This window comes from Varroa destructor, unplaced genomic scaffold, assembly GCF_002443255.2.
Source record: "Varroa destructor unplaced genomic scaffold, Vdes_3.0 BEIS01000005.1, whole genome shotgun sequence".
NCBI lineage: Eukaryota > Metazoa > Arthropoda > Arachnida > Mesostigmata > Varroidae > Varroa > Varroa destructor.
In genome coordinates, this window is record NW_019211458.1 from 28,267,966 (window position 1) to 28,286,152 (window position 18,187).

General features: G+C 40.4%; 2 protein-coding genes and 1 long non-coding RNA gene across 5 annotated transcripts in view; 1 reads left to right on the top strand and 2 right to left on the bottom strand.

Moving 5' to 3' along the window:
* Window positions 1–18,187, top strand: part of nonC (serine/threonine-protein kinase Smg1) — a 31,681-nt gene that overhangs the window by 10,963 nt on the left and 2,531 nt on the right. For both annotated transcript variants that reach the window (XR_015329398.1, XM_022806667.2), the window contains exons 18-27: window positions 1–132; window positions 9,359–9,626; window positions 12,671–12,952; window positions 13,196–13,471; window positions 14,338–14,535; window positions 14,775–14,992; window positions 15,572–16,649; window positions 16,848–17,118; window positions 17,533–17,665; window positions 17,899–18,072. Coding sequence is in view for 1 of the 2 variants with exons in the window: in XM_022806667.2 (XP_022662402.1) it covers window positions 1–132; window positions 9,359–9,626; window positions 12,671–12,952; window positions 13,196–13,471; window positions 14,338–14,535; window positions 14,775–14,992; window positions 15,572–16,649; window positions 16,848–17,118; window positions 17,533–17,665; window positions 17,899–18,072 (3,030 nt within the window). In the remaining variant the exon portion in view is untranslated. The remainder of the gene's footprint in view (window positions 133–9,358; window positions 9,627–12,670; window positions 12,953–13,195; window positions 13,472–14,337; window positions 14,536–14,774; window positions 14,993–15,571; window positions 16,650–16,847; window positions 17,119–17,532; window positions 17,666–17,898; window positions 18,073–18,187) is intronic.
* LOC147755500 (uncharacterized) overlaps window positions 111–18,187 on the bottom strand; it is a 26,760-nt gene continuing 8,683 nt past the window's right edge. The window contains exons 3-4 of one of the 2 annotated variants that reach the window (XR_015329402.1): window positions 17,934–18,104; window positions 111–125 (exon numbers count right to left, since the gene is read on the bottom strand). This is a non-coding gene — a long non-coding RNA (uncharacterized LOC147755500). The remainder of the gene's footprint in view (window positions 126–17,933; window positions 18,105–18,187) is intronic. The other variant, XR_015329403.1, reaches the window with a different exon arrangement.
* LOC111250840 (sialin-like) lies at window positions 135–9,365 on the bottom strand. The gene has a single exon (XM_022806669.2). The coding sequence runs from the start codon at window positions 5,333–5,335 to the stop codon at window positions 3,701–3,703; it is 1,635 nt and encodes a 544-aa protein (XP_022662404.1). The 5' UTR covers window positions 5,336–9,365; the 3' UTR covers window positions 135–3,700.

Below are 18,187 nucleotides of genomic sequence, written 5' to 3' on the forward strand. Positions count from 1 at the left end.
TGCACGGATTTACTGAAGGACCTAATCCAAATGACGCTGCTATCGCCGGCAGAAACACCTCATGAAGAATGGTTCCAGAAGAACTTTTCGGGACCCCTTAATAAGACACTCGACACATTCCAGAACTGTAAAGTAAGTACTTTGTCAACAGTATTCGAATTTTATTATAGGAAGGTAACACCAAATACAACACTATGTATAAATATTGTATTTTAGCCACAGTTAGTTATACATGAATAAATTTAATTATAGCATTTTATATACGCATATATTTTTGAAAGTCGTTTTTACAACAGTTTATATGTGCTGTAAGGTCATGTACAATTTATGACGATAAATACGCTACATTTCTGTAAATAAATTCACCAATGCGAAAGAGAAGGAGATGATATTTATAATAAATGCTATTTAGGTGTTAGAGAAGATCGAATTTGTTTCCGATAGTGTTTTTATGGGTACTTCATTACCTATGGATTTTGATTCGGTCGAAGTTTGAACAAAGTCAGCAGGTTTAATTTTCGCGGCCTCGTAAACTTCAGCTAAGTATTTCGTAGTTCTGACGACATAATAATCAGAAGCGAAACGGCTTCAAAAGTAATTATTCTACTTGAGGATTTGCGTTGGCGATTTCTTAGAAGTTAGTCTTAGAAATTGCATTTTGCGGGTAGGGAGGACGCATTCGCTTAAGTGTTCCGAGCGTTACTAATCATACTGACGCCTGGTGGAGGGACATTATCCTAGGGTTGAACTTCATAGGTACCGAAGAACTGGAAAACAAGCACTTAGACAATCTTTCTAAAGGTTGCAACATAGAAGGTGTACAACCAACTAGTTGTTGTATTCATGCCATTCACGAATATACCGGTATGCTTGACGCCCGAATACCACTAAGTGCACTGAAGTTACGCTAATTCCGAAAACATTTTTGCGAAAATCTAGGATCATGTCTGTCAACATGGGGTTAACACCAGTCAAGTCCATACCTTGAACTGAACAGGCAAGCGCAACTAGAACCATATTTATCTGACCATCGCATTCGGCTATGGCAATAACAATGTAAAATATGGCATTGAAAGCTTAAATTGGTGGTGATATAATACAATATCAATTTAGAGTAGTACTTTATTGATAAGCGTATGCAAATAAGAAAGGAAGACCTCATGCCACGGAGTAAACGAATGCATTATGTCATGTTCTGCCTGAAACAGGAGTGATTATGTACCCCCCAGTAGAAAGCACTTCGTATAAACCCTTGCACCATTAAGCTCCACGTGAGTAGGTTCAGATAGACTGTAGGTACACGTTCGTGGTCTCATTCTCTATACCATTGTAACCCACGTAACAGTTGCTAGTTCGTGGACTGCTGTGTAGTTCACCATCGTTATATGTGGGGCTTGAATTATATGAGCTCATATCAGGCCGAAAGAACCAAGAAACAAGAAAGTTTAATATGCTTAGTTCTTGCCATAGAGCCTATATTTCTGCCTGGTCATTGATTTGCCGTTGTTATGTATTGTTCTAGACGATGTGCAATTTAACGCACCGATCGAAGTGCGTGTGGCCAAGCTGTCCGGATCATTATGGCTAATCCATTACCAGCCTGGGCACATAGCTATTTCTGCGTACTGCCTATATTTTTTCCAGAAGACTCCAGATATCGGAGAGTCCCATGCTTCGTAATGTTTACATGACCTCGTGTGTGATATCAGGCAGCAAATGTCAAAACATCACTAAGAGGAACCCGATGCAAATTATCATTCGGTATAATCTAACGTTGTCATGATAACCATTATAATCGCATGTCCAATACAGATACGTGTAGTTTGGAAACCCGTATAAGAACAAGGTTAGGTAAAATATAAGTTTCTTTGCGAAGGTGGGCTGAAGGACACGGCATTGGTAGTTAGACCCTGCATCACAAACATTGACTGGTATTCTTAGGAAAAGACCTACGTCTTCTTCTAATTCAACTAACTAAAGAATACAGAGCTTGCTCTGTATTATTTGTTTTTCAAATAACTGCCGGCGAACATGCCACCGAGGATTTTGCTGTTCTCGTTTATAGACAATAATAATCTGATGATAAGCAATAGTAGTAGCATTTGCCGTATGGGCTAGCATCTAGCCATTAGGCCAACTCAACGTACCAAAATTTGGTCATGGGAGAAGAATCATTCATTTGCTCATGCGCTAGGCATGAATGTTGACAATAAATTAGTGTAACAAAGATCTTGGGAGTGTTTACTCCATAGTGTGCGGCTGAAATGCGCAAGTAACGCTGAGAATAACTGCTTCTTTGCTGTTAACGAGTTCGAGTACTCAAGAATGCACCCAAGAAGAAGTAGCAAACAGCAGCTCACAAATTGTACATAGGATTTTGTGACGCTGCACTTTTAAACACAAACATATCCAGAAGAATTGTGCGAGTAATTTTTATACGAAAATTAGTCGTATGATTGGAAGCGCACGCGCGCAAATCATGTCTACACATGTTAATTGTTGCTGCGTAGATGGAAATCTACAATAGACTGATTTAAAGCAAAGATCGAATGAACTTTCTAACTTGATTTATCGTTATAAGCAAAACATTTTAGTTCATGAAATCCCTTATGTTCATGGATGAACTACCGCTCCTGACACTCACATTAGTATACACGTTCTACCCTTGCAGGCTATATCTATAGAGAAGATTCGTGGGGTACCAAGCTTTAAATAGTAGACATGGTTGCTTAAGCTACAATGTTTGTTTATCCGCACTTTGCTTTGAAGAACAGCATAAGAGTTATGAGAAACAGGGATGGTAGCTTTATTAATAGCGTGCTCTGAGCATTTATTGATTCATGGTCTTTAACATTACGGTGATCGTTGTATCAGGACGTTGACAAATAGCATGACACCGATCGAATAGACTGTCTCGCTTCTTCAGATTAACCTGGATATCATCAATTCCGGTTCATTGGTGCGAGCCACTTGTGTTGTAGTTTTTAAGTTACGGACAGCTCTGATCCGTTCACCTTAGTTGCCTGTTGTCCTCTAGCAGATTGATCTCAGTTTTTAGTGAACAGACTGTTTTTCTTCCAGATATCAACGTTGCCATTTTGCAAGATGAGATGAGATGACTTTTAGGAAACCAGTGCTTTCGGTTGAAAAAGTAACATGGCTAAACACTGAGTAGAGAAACTGCTTAAAGTGAGGGCAATAACGAGTCATTGCTCGTGGATGTTCGTTATAGCGCGTGTACGACGACGACGACCCCACAATCTAAGGAAGCTGTATGGACAGTTCGTGTAGGCATTTTTGCTATAGCTTGGGAGGTAGAATACCCAATATATTCGACGCATAGCCAATGATTAGGTCGTCGTTGAATCCAAAGTCAAACCAATAGCCAGCGGTTTAGAATTTAGAACCTTTTCGCCCTCATTCTGCATTGGGTCAAAAGCAACTACGCAGCTTCTCTATAAGTGGACACGACCTGTTAAACACGTAGCAGGTGTCGGTCTCATGTTGTTCCTTCAACTTGGTCGTGTGTCTCATCAAATTATATGTACGGCTGCTATATCAAAGTCACAGCTCCCAAAATTCGGATAACCAGCTGCGGATACGCTCAACAAGAATTTTTTTTTATCGAACTCTCCGTTTATGGTGGCATAGCCCAGTTTGTTTATCCCTATACGGTGCTCTCTACGTAGGAGACTGAAGACTATTTTTTGGTTTTTTTCCTCTCTCTTTCGTTGTCATTGTGAGCGTCTGATTGCTTGATTTTAGTCGGCTTGGACTCTATGATTGGCAAAGCTAGAAATGATTCCTCGGCTGGCAAAACTAGATCAGACTCATTTGTGCTTGTCTCATGCTTTATCATTTTTGGCTGTGCAAGACCCCAAGGCTGAATTTCTGCGGTGCCGAATATTTGAAAAATGAGCGCCGAAAGGAGCCCAATGATACCAGCAACGTAGAAGCTGTTCGCCCAGTTTAAGGTCGTGTTCTTCTCTTCGGTGAGCACACCAGTGATATACGGACAAGCTATGCCGGCTAATGCAGCGACCATTACACTTACGCCAAAAACGCTTCCGGCAAAATCCGGAGCTATATCTATTGGAATAGGACCTACACCAGCCTCATTTATACCCCGAAATATACCCACAGTCACAAACAAAACGAGGTTAACCATCCCATTACAACCGCCAACAGCCACTACGACAAATAAAATTATCGACGGGACAACAAGCGAAATCGCGTTGAATAATTTACGTGCGTTCGTCAGAGACAACCAACTCCGGGCTACAATTGCGTCACATATTGGTCCCGAAGCCAGACAGCCCACTGTTGCTCCAACATATGGCAGTGCTGAAAACATGCCATTGCTGCGAATATCAAAGTATAAGACCGTACCAAAGTATGTTGGCAGCATTGAGCCGAGAACAGCATGCAAATACAACGCTCCAAATAGGGCAATGTGAGCGGCCCATGCGGAAGGTGAAAGCAGAATGGCCTTCCAAGGTGTAGGCGCGTGAGTGTTACGATGTCGTTCAACGTCTCCAGTGATATACCTTAGCTCGGCTTTCGACATCAAACGATGCTCTTTCGGGGTGTCGGTAATAAATATTACCCAGAGCACGCACCATATTATGCTAAACACACTGGGCACGTAAAATGCACTCGGCCAGCCCCCAAGAAACCCGCTACCAGCCAGTTCACCGGCTACGAACATCCCGACGGCAACGCCAACAAAAACGCCTGAATGTACAAAAGTAACAGCCATCGCCCGTTGATGCTCTGGAACCCAGTAGGCCAATTGAACCTCAATTGATGGGAAGGTGACTCCTGCGCTAAGGCCTTGAAATAGGCGAAGGGCGACTAAGCCAATATAATCAAAATATTGCGTGACGATCGGCACGAGGAAACCTAGAACCGCAGCAATAAATATTCCGGAGACAAACAGCCACCGAGGACTGAATTTTTCGGCAAGGGTTCCGCCTGGTATAGGAGTCAAAATATACCCCCAGAAGTACGATCCCAGTACGAGACCTTGAGTTATCGGGCTCCACTCGAAAGGTCCATCCGAGTGTATGATATCTTCGGTGATACTGTGATTAAAATCCTTATAGCAGTCGCTCTTTGTCACCGTTTTATATATTGCTGTATGGTTTACCATAGATACGATAGCGACATGTAGGTTAACTCGCAGCACAAATATACACGAGAAACCAGTAAAGCCTAGAAGAAGAAACACGTAACGGAATTGTATCCAGCGTTCTTCCGGTCTTCGGTCATTTCGTAAGCCCTGTTGAACTGCAGTGTCCTGAGATCTACCGCCCACAGCAACGTTCGCAGCCATATTGAAATTCGGTTTCACGCACGATTCACTCGTATCAATTTTAAGGGTATGCTGATGCGCTTGCTTATTTTCCGTGTACTTATGCGTGTGCTTATTTCCGCTACGGGTGAAGTGTAAATTTACTATTTTCGCATCACATGTGCCCGAGCAGGATAGCTTTTTAAGTGGGTTTTATCTGAATAGCACGTTAGAGACGGCGTAGTGACTGATCGTCTAGGTAGATATTTAATATTAGTTCAGTGGGCGTTAAACCAACTGTCCATTCAAGATACGAACTCGGTTAACTAACAGACAGAATGCGTGCGGCTTGCGTCGAATTTATTAGGAACCGATGAACGTGCTAATTGGTCAACGAACTCGTTACTGATATATGTCACTTACAGCCGCTAGGTATTTTATAGTTTAATGGCGTCTCTGATATTAAAACACGTTCAATTGTATTGAATAGAAAACAATCACCTCATAGTATTATACGAAACCGAACACTTTGGCTTCCCTTCGCCACAATATGCGAGATACTCTTTTAGCAGTTCGTTGTTGATCGGATAAAGATATGAGTAAAATATGTTATCTAGGGGCAAATTTTTTGCCAAAAACTTTTATCTGTGTTGCATTAGTGGAGGATTGCCCGAAATCGACACGAAACCATTTTTTTGTGATCAAATAGAACTTGCTTACGCAGGGGTTTCAGTATCTGTCGTCTAATCATTGTTACCTAGTGTAGTTTGGCGCTTGAAATCTAGTGAGCTTTATTTGTATTTGTTAAAGATGGGGAAGTTCTTCCCTTCATATTGGCATGAAGACAACTTGGATCAACCTATTTAAATCTGCTTTGTACCTAAATTTAGAGAAAAATATGCATCATTTGGAACATATACAGTCCCAGTGTCCTCGCTTGGTGGTCTCCGATTTTGTTTTCAATGCTGAGTTCGTGTACAGGGTCGATTGGCCTGCTTGAGCAGGAGAACTACTAACTACAGTGTGTATGGAGACGACGGCAACGTTAATATTGATTCGCATCACATACAAAGTAGGCCGATAAGACGAAAAACAATTATAACGTGTCGATTCTGGGTTCTGGCTTGCTATTTAATTTGTCTGATACCCACGTCGGAATGGGCGGGTCTTCCGCTTTTCTGGTTGACACTACGCACATACCGAATACGCTAAGGACCAGTTTTACATGCGAATTGTTTTTCAGTTAGATTCTGCTAAAGTATTGTGGTAGCCTCTCATGACGTATAATTTATAGTTGTGTATACGATTCACATAATCTACAGGCTACAGGCTAATAAATATCGACCACGTATATGTGCGTTAGAGGACAGTCCAGGAAGACGAGTGCTTTCAGTGTTCTGTACGCAAATCTGTTGGGTATGACGATATAATGGATTCAAAATTGATGGTATCTGGCTCTCCCTTGTTACGACTTTTCGAAGCAAGCTGCATTTTCAGTGAGATGCTCTTTTATGTTTCCATGCATTTGTCACAGGGCTCTGGCAAGTTCTGGAAAGCTATACACCTGCCACTCGTGTCTTTATATATATTTCTCGATTTATGGCATTTCGAAGGAAATCCATAGTCGCTTATATTTGCTTATCAATTGCTCTTTTTAGGGCGCGGAATGCCCCGTAATCACACATATTTAAATGGGGAAAATGAGCGGGTTGACGCCGACCTTGGATATTTCCCTTCTATATTCAGGAAATAATTATGTGTGGCAATGAGGTTTGGCGTTGTCATCAAATAACTATACTATGTGCTTTTGGTAGCCGTGTTCTAGGGTGCATGAGTCTCTTAAGAAACTGTGTTTCTCTGTAATTTGTAATGTCTCTAATGTCCATTGCAAATAGTACTATCATTTTATTTCCTAACCCCCTCAGTACTGTTAGCAAACTAAATTTCTCTCCAGGACGATGCTACTTTTTCAGCTGGCCCCTCTCCGGTTGGCAGTAGATATTGAATTATACCTCCAGAGAGGTTTTTATTCCGAGAACTGGACGTGGAATATACCACATACATTCCAACTGGCCTGAAATCAGTCCATTAGGGACCCATTTTTTACTCAATTTTTGCATTTTCAGTATTCGAGTTATCGTTCTGTTCATCGTTCCATATGAAACACCAATTTTGGCCGATAAAGCTATTAGGCTCCAAGCTCTGTTGTCGAAGAAAGCTTTTTCAATTTCGGCAGTGCGTTTTTGTCCTGAAGGTCCCGACATCTGATCATTTGCTTGCTGCTTGCTGATGTTCAACATTCCGACCTCCGTTCTTGAAACGTTCACGCCATTCGCGTACTGTGCTTTCATCTAGGGCCTCGTTGCCTGACGTCTTCTTCAATCTTTGCTGAATTTCCGTTGCGCTGTTACTTTCGAAGAACGAAAACCTCTGAGCGTCAATTTTCGGGACTAAAAGATTATAGACTTGTGAACCTATTTCAACTGAAGTAAACTCAGCCCGTCTTCATTTCCAAGTTTCTTGAAGTTACTCAGTCTCAAAGTTGGTCGGATTTTTCCGTAAAAATCTAGTACTTACAAAGATTTACAGTAAGAGAATTATAATAAAAAGAGTTAAAATTCTATGCAATGTGTCACGAAGAAAATGCATTTACCTGGCTCTCAATTTTTGGAAATGATCACATCTCCTCTGATATGGCTATAGCAGATGTTCTGCATTTTGGTTTGCGTTGAATAAAATCATGAGCCGTACAGATGAACTCAGTTTTGTAGAATTAAGGCTTTTTTGTTAGCAATCGCAAACCAGATTCGTGATTCACTCTTTCTTACTTTTATCAATATATACCTATAATAAATCATAATAATTATATTATGCGTTATTATAGGTAAAATGAAATATGATAAAATGAAAATATTTTTATTGACACGTAAATTTGTCAAAAACGGTGACCGCTCAGTAATGATTTGGTTATCTTTTTTTTGAACGTTATCAGGCTACTATACAACTTTTGTTTAATTGTACAAGACAATCCGCTATCTTAATTATTACGAGGAAAATTCATTCCTAAATAACTCCTTGAAGTTTTATCGACTATATATATAAGAATCTATTCGAGATAATCCCGGAAGTTTTGTTTTGCTGTCGCGAAGATCTGAAATTTGTTTGCTATTTCCCAAGGATAGATTTAAATAAACTTAGTGTGCCGTAGATGCAATGGTGCAGACGTACTGCTCACAGCACGCTTATGAAATACATGAACATAATTTCGATATTTAATAAACACACTAGGCGTATGTTGTAAGAAGACATTGTACGATAAAATAGCATGTAAGGTAATAATCTGACTTTAAATGAATATGTCAGAGTTTCGGGACTCTGACATGTTCCACGAATACAACTTCTATCAATCAAATGCAAAGTAAATTAGTGAAAAAGAATTTAGCCTGCAACTGAAACGGGTCTCTAGTATCAGACTCTTTATCAATTTCCCACATGTGTGGAGATAAGCTTTCTGTATTTTTAAAAAATTCATTAGACTAAGCCAGCTAGGTAAACATAAAGACTGGCTGTAAGTTGTATGGTTCTCATCATCTGTCATATCGTATACAATAGGTGCCTATTGTGTAGATATCAAGGCCTGACTAGGAAACACGAGCATATGTCATTTTCAACAGGGTTGCTGTTTATGCAAAAATTAAATCGGTCGGCCCTGGATGTATTGTGGAAACGTTTTCCGACGTAAAAAAATCGTTCGTTCTGTGAATTTTCTACTATTTGTTAAGACCTGTGTCTGGCATAAGGACTCCTTCATAAAAAAATAATTTTGAATCGCTATTTTTATTTTAGGTTTGATTGTTGAATTAAAGTTATATTCAACAGCTTTTGCGAACGTTTCATGCTTCTAGATAAAGCTCAGTTTTGTGATACATTATAAAACAGTGCATCTGGACACATTGTTATTTGATTTACGCGATGTTTGGGACCTATTAATAAAAAAAAAAAGATAAACTATCGATGATACCATCCATCACTCCTTCTAATGATATTGACCTTATTATTTTACAGGATCCAGAAATTCTGAAAAAAGCTTACAAGGCATTATGTGCAACAGTAAATGTTAAGATTCAGGAGGATGTACGGTCCCAGTTGGCCATGTCAACAATCTCTCCTCGTTTGGCGGGCCTCAGGAATACCTTACTTCCCGTGCCGGGACAAAACCGAGCGACAGTTGCGTCTGTGGCATCAACAGTTACTCTATTGCCCACCAAATCAAAGCCGAAAAAGTTTGCGCTCATTGGAGATGACGGCGTTAGGTATACGTTCCTGTTCAAAGGTGAGTTCCGTTTTCAATCTAAAACATAGAGAGATAAATTACGAATTACAGTTTCTTTAAGGTTGTAGCATCTAATTATCGTAACATACCCAGTAAAGTAATGGGGTTTAAAATTTCTTTCTCGTAAGGTATTTTTCAACCTGCATATCAATTAACTACCAATTTTCCTACCGTTTTTTGCGACTACCTTTTCCTGCAAGGATAATCTACATATCTACATATGTTATCTATAGTTTTTTTCCGATATGATCCGAATTAGTCATATGTCACACTGTTGAACAAGTAATGCAAGAGATACCTAAATTTGGCACGTCATTAGCCCTATATTCGAGCACTGCGTCGACCGGAATAATTGCGCAACAACATAATAGCTGTAATCAGTATTTGATGATGCTTAATGACTGTAATATTATGATAGAATACAGCCTTATATTCTGTTCTTTCAAAAAGTTCCATATATAATTTGTAACAAAGCTTTGGCGTGCTATCCTACGTATGTGACTGATATAGTTTTATCTACATTTATTATGGCCTTTTGATACTGCCGCTCTCCCTATGATTCTTAATAACGCCAACGGGATAAATATAGGTGAACGCCCGTTTCTTCACTCAATTTGGCCGTAAACTAGAACTGGACAGTAAATACGCCTTACTGAACTTGCACTGCGTTTCAAGTCTTGGCTCTTTCGTGACTTGTTATTATGTTCTTTTTACATTTGGCAATAATCGTTTTTATAATGTGACTTAGGATTTGTTCCATTCAATGATTTTATAGATTTAACTCATTAGTTTAAGGCCTAGGCAATTTATGAATGTTAAAGATGTACTCGGTCTAGTTATTAAAAAACGCTTTAAGCTTATGGTGTCGATCTTGAAACCTTACACGAAATGGCCAATATCAGCACTCATAGGACAAATTCCCTCGCGAACATAATACACAATAGAACAAACATTGGCAGGCTTAAAAAGTTTTTTTCACCTTTTTATAAACAATACGTTGTTTTTTCTAGTTAGTTCATATATCATATTCATATACGATCATAAATAGCAGTTTGTCTTCTGTCTTCTTCTTCTTCATTTATCAAGCTTATTCATTGTGGCTGTCATCAATCTAGTCAACGTAAGCTGACCCGTAATTATTAATGACTAAACTGTTATATCGACTCTCTTTGCTTATGCGCATCGAGAAGGATCCCTGCGGATGTCCTGCGGCCGTAAATCGTTTTATTTAGTAAAGACGAAACCATAGTGGGATTCGTATTGCAATTACTCAGTCTGATAGTTGAATTCTCTGTGGCGCTTTTATCCAACTGTAAAATCAGCCCTTCAACTGGACTTAGCGTTGAATATGTCATGCTATTATGTAACTTACTAAGAAGTGGACAAAGCATTTGGATTTTCTGTCAGGTGCTTTACAAGCGTTTAATGATTTTTGAAACAAAAAAGTTCAGTTCCCCCGACTTTCACGGCCGTGTACTATAACTAAAACTGGCCGATTCGACCGTGTTTGTAAGGTGGTCATAAAATACACGCGACAATATCTTTGAACTTTAAGATCAAAGGTGGTAAAGTTTTAGTCTTCTCTATAGTTTTAAGGATCGAAATTTGAAAATGCAGAAGTGACCGTATTATCTATTAAACGATTGCCTTATACAATAATCACAATAGAATATTGGTGATGTGAATTGTTGGATCTACAAGACCCAAAGTTTTGCGAAGTAAATAAAAGATCCTTTTCAGGAGTTTCGGCGATATCCATCGAGGGTCGCTTCTTCATTTAAAAACATACGTTTTATTTTCTAAAAAGTAAAGGGCAATACGAAAAGTATTTTTCCGACGTTCGTCTTGGCTGAATATTTTTAACTTACAGGATCAAATAGAAAATTTCCACAGTTTTACCGATTAGGCCTTTATTTTAGTTGGGAGCTATCTTTTTGCGCCATGCTAAGTTTTAGTGATGATCAAGTCTCGTGTTGTATATTATATGTAAGGTTGAAAGTCTAATCATGGTGCCAACCTGTAGCTTCTCAGATGACCATTTGAGCACGTAAGTTACCGGTTAGTACCTAAATAAAACCCAGCTTAACCAACGAAGATCGAGCATGGTCCAAGTCGTATTATTTTAGACAACTTGCAGCTTATTAATATTTTTTTCGAAAAACATATCCCAGCTCGCGATTAGTAACATAAAAAATGTTCAATAAAAAAAGGCGCAATAGGCATACATCGAATTAAGTTCTTTTTGGAATGAATGGCCCAGAGCAAGCGCTTTCCAGCAGACCGTTAAGGGCAGTCAAGAATAACTTGCTGTTATAAATAGGGACATCTACCTAATTGAGTGGAACACGAATTTAGCTTTATGTGCGTTCAGTCTCAGTTAGAGCGTGAAAAGTAAGTTGGGCTTATTCTCTAGTCTATTATTTGTTAACTGACTCCGGTTTCGCATCTTTATTTATCTGGGAGAAAGGGACGACGTCACCGACAAACGAGACTGCTCCGAAATAAAGAAATTAACCGTTAATGGAAAAAATGAAGTGAAGAATAAAGCAAATAGACCAATATACAATCTATTTATGTATTGGAACATCTACATAGGTGTTTCATTTCTACTTGTACCAGTACGGTTTGAAATGATGGGAATTTCCTCGCTATCGATAGTTTGTTCGCGCGAGTTACGGTACTGTTTTCTTACTCGGTGTGTGGCTTCCGTTGAATAGGCAATAAACAAAAGTTTCGTACTTGAATGAAGCTTATCTCTAGTAGACAAACCGTAACGTCTTAAACGCCTTGTGGCGCTCGCCGGACGTAAAGGTACGCTGGTTTTGGTTCTTCTTGGAAAATTCCATGCGAATCGGTTTCAAATACACTTCTCTAATATTAGAATGGTTAAAGTGGCAAAGGCCCCCGGTGCAGAGAACTAGCTAGGACTATGACAAGATTGGGTGGCACTAGAATGATATGAAGAACTTGATTCAACCATGTTGTGGATAGCAGTACATATTACCGTAGAAATTAAAAAAGAATACTGCTTGTTATTTTATTAGGTTTGGAGGACCTTCATCTTGACGAAAGGATTATGCAGTTCCTTTCAATCTCTAATCGTATCTTGTCGAAGCGATTCGGCCAAAACTCCTATTTGGCCCGTAGCTACGCAGTCACTCCGATGGGACGCCGTTCAGGTCTTATACAATGGATTGATCGTTCGGTGCCGCTGTTTGCACTGTACAAGAGGCACCAGATTGCCAAGCAGGGCTATGCAACCAGGCCTACCGAAATGTTCTATAGTAAATTAATTCCCAAACTCAATAAGGCCAACATTCCCACCGGTACGTACGGTACAATTTACTTTATATGAATTTCCTACTTTTACTTATAACGGAAGAAAGTTCGTTGGATCAAAATTCAACCGCCAGTAATTACTTGCTATTCCATGTCCGTAAATAGTGTATAATTACGTTTCGCTGAAATGGGTAATAAGCAGTGAATGAGGCATACTGACCGACGCATCATTCGTTTTCCTGTGTGTTTGTTTTCGTGTTTTTTCGTCCCATAAAACTTCGATGAGACAGATAAACGGCGCGAATGGCCAAAGGAACTTCTTATGCAGGTCGTCGAAGAGCTGACAAAAGAAACTCCAGGCGATTTGCTGCTGCGCGAAGTCTGGGCAGCCTGTGCCACCCCAGGCCAACTCTGGGCTCGTCAGAACGCCCTTGTGCATAGTGTTGCTGTCACGTCGATTGTCGGCTACATTATCGGATTGGGGGATCGACATCTAGACAACATTCTTGTTGATATTCATTCAGGCCATATTATTCACATCGACTACAATGTCTGCTTCGAGAGAGGTTCGTTATAATAATCATTTCAAGTAACGATTGTTATGGCCGTGCTATAAGAAAGCCCGCATAGGTCTGACTATTCTGAGACTGGCATAGGCCTACATTTTGTATAATACTGAAGAGATGGGTTACAACTAAAACTAGCGACTAATCAATGTAGCGGCGCCCGTTGTTTTAGCCACGTGCATGGTTTTTAATGCCAACTTTCAACTGTTAAACAATTATGAAATTATCATTCATTGTTATATAGAACTCTAACTATATTCTTATTTATTTAAAAAAATAATTTATCAGAAGTTATTGTTTAAAATTCCGCTTCTAAAATTAATTTATTATTAGGGGTTATTAATCAAACTGGTATAAACCTATGGTTAGCTCCACAGACATCGACACATCTGAACACCGACAATAAAATACACTAACTAGATACCGCTCTATTTTAAATTTACTTAACCGTGTAGAACTGTGTCAGCGTTTTAACGTTAAAGGAAAAGTTATTCAAAAACGCATTACATCAGCGAATGAGATTATTATTAATTTAATTCTATAAGGTAAGTTAAATTATTATCCGTCATTAGTGATCGAAAACTATTACTGTTTACGTCTGTTTCTCTTACTATAAAAGAATTATATTCCAAACGAAAATCGTTTAAGACCGATACAACCGAGTACCATTAATTTCTACACACACAATTATTTGAGTGACTTTTGTCTCGACATTGATATGGTTGTATAGTAAACCGTATAGAGCCTATTTTTCTTGTATGCCTTATAAAAGAGGCTCGATAACTCAGCGCAGCACTTGGAGGTTATATATGATTATGCAGTTCTGATGTATTCGCCGCCATATTTATAGCGAGACCTGATTTCAGGAACTCAACTGCGGGTTGCCGAACGGGTGCCTTTCCGTCTAACTCCAATACTCAGTCGAGCCCTTGGTTTGAACGGTCTCAATGGAGTATTCCAAGTAGCTGCAGAAAACATCCTCCGAACGCTGAGAGCTAACCGCGAAACCCTACTCACACTTCTTGAAGCCTTTGTCTACGATCCTCTCGTAGACTGGACTGTCGGTGAGTAACTAGTTATACAGCGTCGGTATGACAAATAATAGTTACACAGTAGATTGCTCACAAGATATAAATACTTACTAGAATTTATTGCAGCGAAATACTATATGCAAAAAATAAAATTTCGGCACAATGCTGCTATGCCACGTTCTCTACGATCATTAGACATGTCAACGCCAATGTTATCAATCAAGGGACCTAAATACGCTAGGTGCACATTTTCTTCCCGTTGGTGCTTTAAGGTGGACCAACATCTGTAACTAAGGCGGCGTCGATAACGGCCGAATGCGCTGTTACTCAGCTTGTGGCTCTCTGCGAAGAGGACGGTTTTCAGCAGAATCTAATGAAGGTGGAACGAGAACTCCGAGTTATCTGGAATCAACTTACTGCAAACGTCGTCGAGTGGCGGGATAATGCCATAGCACTGGCTGATAAGACAGCGCTCATTACAGCATTGCAGGTTCGACCAGTAGCTAGGCAGTTGATCTTTAGGTCCTACTTCGGTCCGTTTTATTTCTGTCGATAGGCCAACAAAAATCGTATTTTGATCCGTCTTTCAGATGGGCGCTTGAAGGGTCCAAGTTAAGAAACGCGCCAATTTGCAAAACAAACGGATACATACAATGCTCTATGACCGACATAATAAATGCACTCAATGGAATCAATTTAACTCATGTAGTTATTATTATAATATGACAGTTTTTTGAATTTTTCAAATTAGGATTTTTACTCATTTTCTTTGTTTCTTGGGTAAATGTTAAACTTGTGTGAACCTGTATAAATATGATTACTTATTTAGCAATTAAGTTATCTTAACAACAACACTACTGTATACTCAATGCGATTGCATTTTGCCCTATACAATGGCAATATATCGCACCTAAAAAAAAAAAGCAATTTAAATCTAGCTTGAAGCAACAACATATGACAGCTGCTTTTCTAATTTGGAAGAAGTATGCTATTTCGTCAGCAGATTCGCGTAAATAAATTATAGCCCACGTACTAAATACTCGACCCTGTCCGTCTGCTTGTGTTTCAGGAATGCCCAACGGTATTTCAAGATCTTGCCTCTCTACGGTTGCAGTTCTCCGAACTCTGCAAAGCGGTTCAGGACACGACGGCCATGCTAGCCAGCTATTGCGAACAAGAACACTGCCAGAACCCCTTATTCCGCCTAATGGCAGGGTATTTCTCTCAGACGACCTCACTCTGGGCACAATGGCTCATGCACGTTTGCACTCAAGTCGACGGGCCGAGCATTCAACAGACTCTGACCCGTTTTCAAGCGAAGACCGTTGTATCTCAACAGCAGCTAACATCGGATCTCTCGTACCTTGCGCAGAAATTGAGCGTATGCGATGTTGAACACGATGACGGTCTAGGCGGCGCTTTGTCCGCTAGTGTTTTACATCCGCGCGTTCTCTACACTTTAACTGAGTCTCCCGCAGCCCAACGTCTTATTGGAATGCTTGATAACTTTAAAATCGACGTCCTACCCCGGTTATTGGCTTTTTCCGACTTCGACGTTGTCAACTCACCACTTGTACCCGTCGTGGGCGAAGGAATGGAGCTTCTGTCGAGTATGGTAGCTACCGCCGAGTACGAAGTGATTGCAGACAGGCTTGAGGCCGAGTATGAGGCTGTTATTGCTGCCGCGGCCAGTCAGCGTCAGCAGACAACGTTTTCTGTAGCCACACCGGTATCCGGTGTTGACAGTACCTCCACAACAGCTGCTTCTTCGGTTACGGGAACTGCTCTACAGCCACTACTGCTTGTAATGGACTCGCTGTTCGGAGAGCTCCGTTTTATTGACAAACTGCAATTGATCCATGGACTATTCACAGCTGTACAGAGCGCTGTGACGGGGGGTGTTAGCCGGCTTGAAGCGGCGTGTGGGGTAATCGAGAGTTTGATGATCGCGCCTCTCCTCTTAACGGAAGCTTCGCCAGAAATGTCGGCGACTGGTGAGGAACGAGCAACGGTAACAGCAAGAATTCCCATCGAGCGCGTTGTTGTAGACCATCAAATAATCACGGCGTTAATGGGACTGGTGCAAAGTGTCTCCGAGGAACCGATCTTTGAGTTGCCAACGATCGAATCAGTTCTGGATAACATCGGTAGGCCATCTACGCACTTTGTCTTATCGGGTTAGAAGACTTAAGTTTTACGGTTTTGTCTTCCTGATCGTACTCCTTTGGTTTACATGGTAAATGCTTAGATTTACCTATAACAGTTTTTCATGATATGTGTATTTCTAGGAACAAGATGACACAAAACAAATAGTATAAGAATTAATGTGCCTGTCTCTATTGTAGGTAATGGCAGTGAGGCAGACTTGTGCATTCGAGCTGACCTCCAAGATGCTGTTGGTCGAACTCGGGCGGCCGTTCTTGAGGTGACGAATGCTGGGATGGCAATGTTGTCCAATCCGTCGTACGCTCGGGTGGCAGCCAAGCCAGGGGTCGCCAGTGAGCTTGCAGCTGTCGGCATTGAGGTCACTAACCTAAAAGACGCCCTTCTGGACTCTATTTCCCAGCAGGTGCAGGTCCTTCAGGCACAAGTGCAGCGATATTGGCACCCCATCGGGTTAGTAAAAACAACGTATAAACATGAAGTAGTAGGTTAAAATTTTGTCGCAACGTGTGTGCCTACTGATCCACGGAAAAACTTAGGGACGTGCGAGATGATCTAGGTTTGAAAGCATGCATAAATATGCCGCTTTATGTTGGGCACCAGCCATCTAAAGCGATGTCTAACGACGATGTCGGTTATAAAAGCTCGGGACTTGACTTAGCATGAACTTTGTTATTATTTTCTAGCTGATCTCTTTCGAGGCTAGTTGGCTTCTCTAAATTGGTAACCATTAATTACTTTCCTAATTTTTTCAGCTTCCCATCTTTCTACACCGCAAGTAAAACCTTTTAGATGCTTTTTTAATTTACCGATACTAATTATAGATTTGATTTTCACTATTATATTCGCTTATTGCGTAATCGACAGAATGGCGTTGGTCGACGCAGATGTAAAGCTTCAGGAGCTTGTTGACCTAACGGCCTCGGTTCGCCACGCTGAGCCCACCGAGTTCTTACTGAAAAACGCGAACTGGCCACAGCTGTCGTTCAATCCCGTCCAGGTAAGGCTGAACTTTTATCAAACGGCAGTCAGCAGCGATACTGTTTTTATCAATCCCATAAAAACGTATTGTGTAGTTTTGTAAAGTAAAATTTAGTAAGAGTTTGACCCTGCGTGCGTTACTGATTTGTCACTGCGACACCCCATAATAATCAAACAATTGTAAAGCGGTTCACTCAGTGTAATTAGCGCCTGAAATATAAATAACAATGTTATACATTGATTATGGCACAGGTATGTTTTGATACAGTTGGGCAGTTCAACAATACTTGTCAGTTTGCGTTGCGTTCGTTCGCGGGTGGCCAGCCGGGACAAATTGACCTGCCAATGTTACATGAAGCGTCGTCGCAGATTGGAGAAATCTTCCACGCCGTACAGCAACTGGTAGAGCGACTGCTTGCATACAAGGTCAGTTGAACTGAATTAGTGTTACTGCAGACCTTACCAATAAATGGGAATAAAATAATAAGAGGTCAATAGTTAGTGATTATATGACGCTAAATTTAGCCAGACATAAGTATGA

Excerpts from the sequence above, each read along its gene's own strand:
- LOC111250840 (XM_022806669.2), bottom strand. The coding sequence starts at position 5,335 with ATGGCTGCGAACGTTGCTGTGGGCGGTAGATCTCAGGACACTGCAGTT.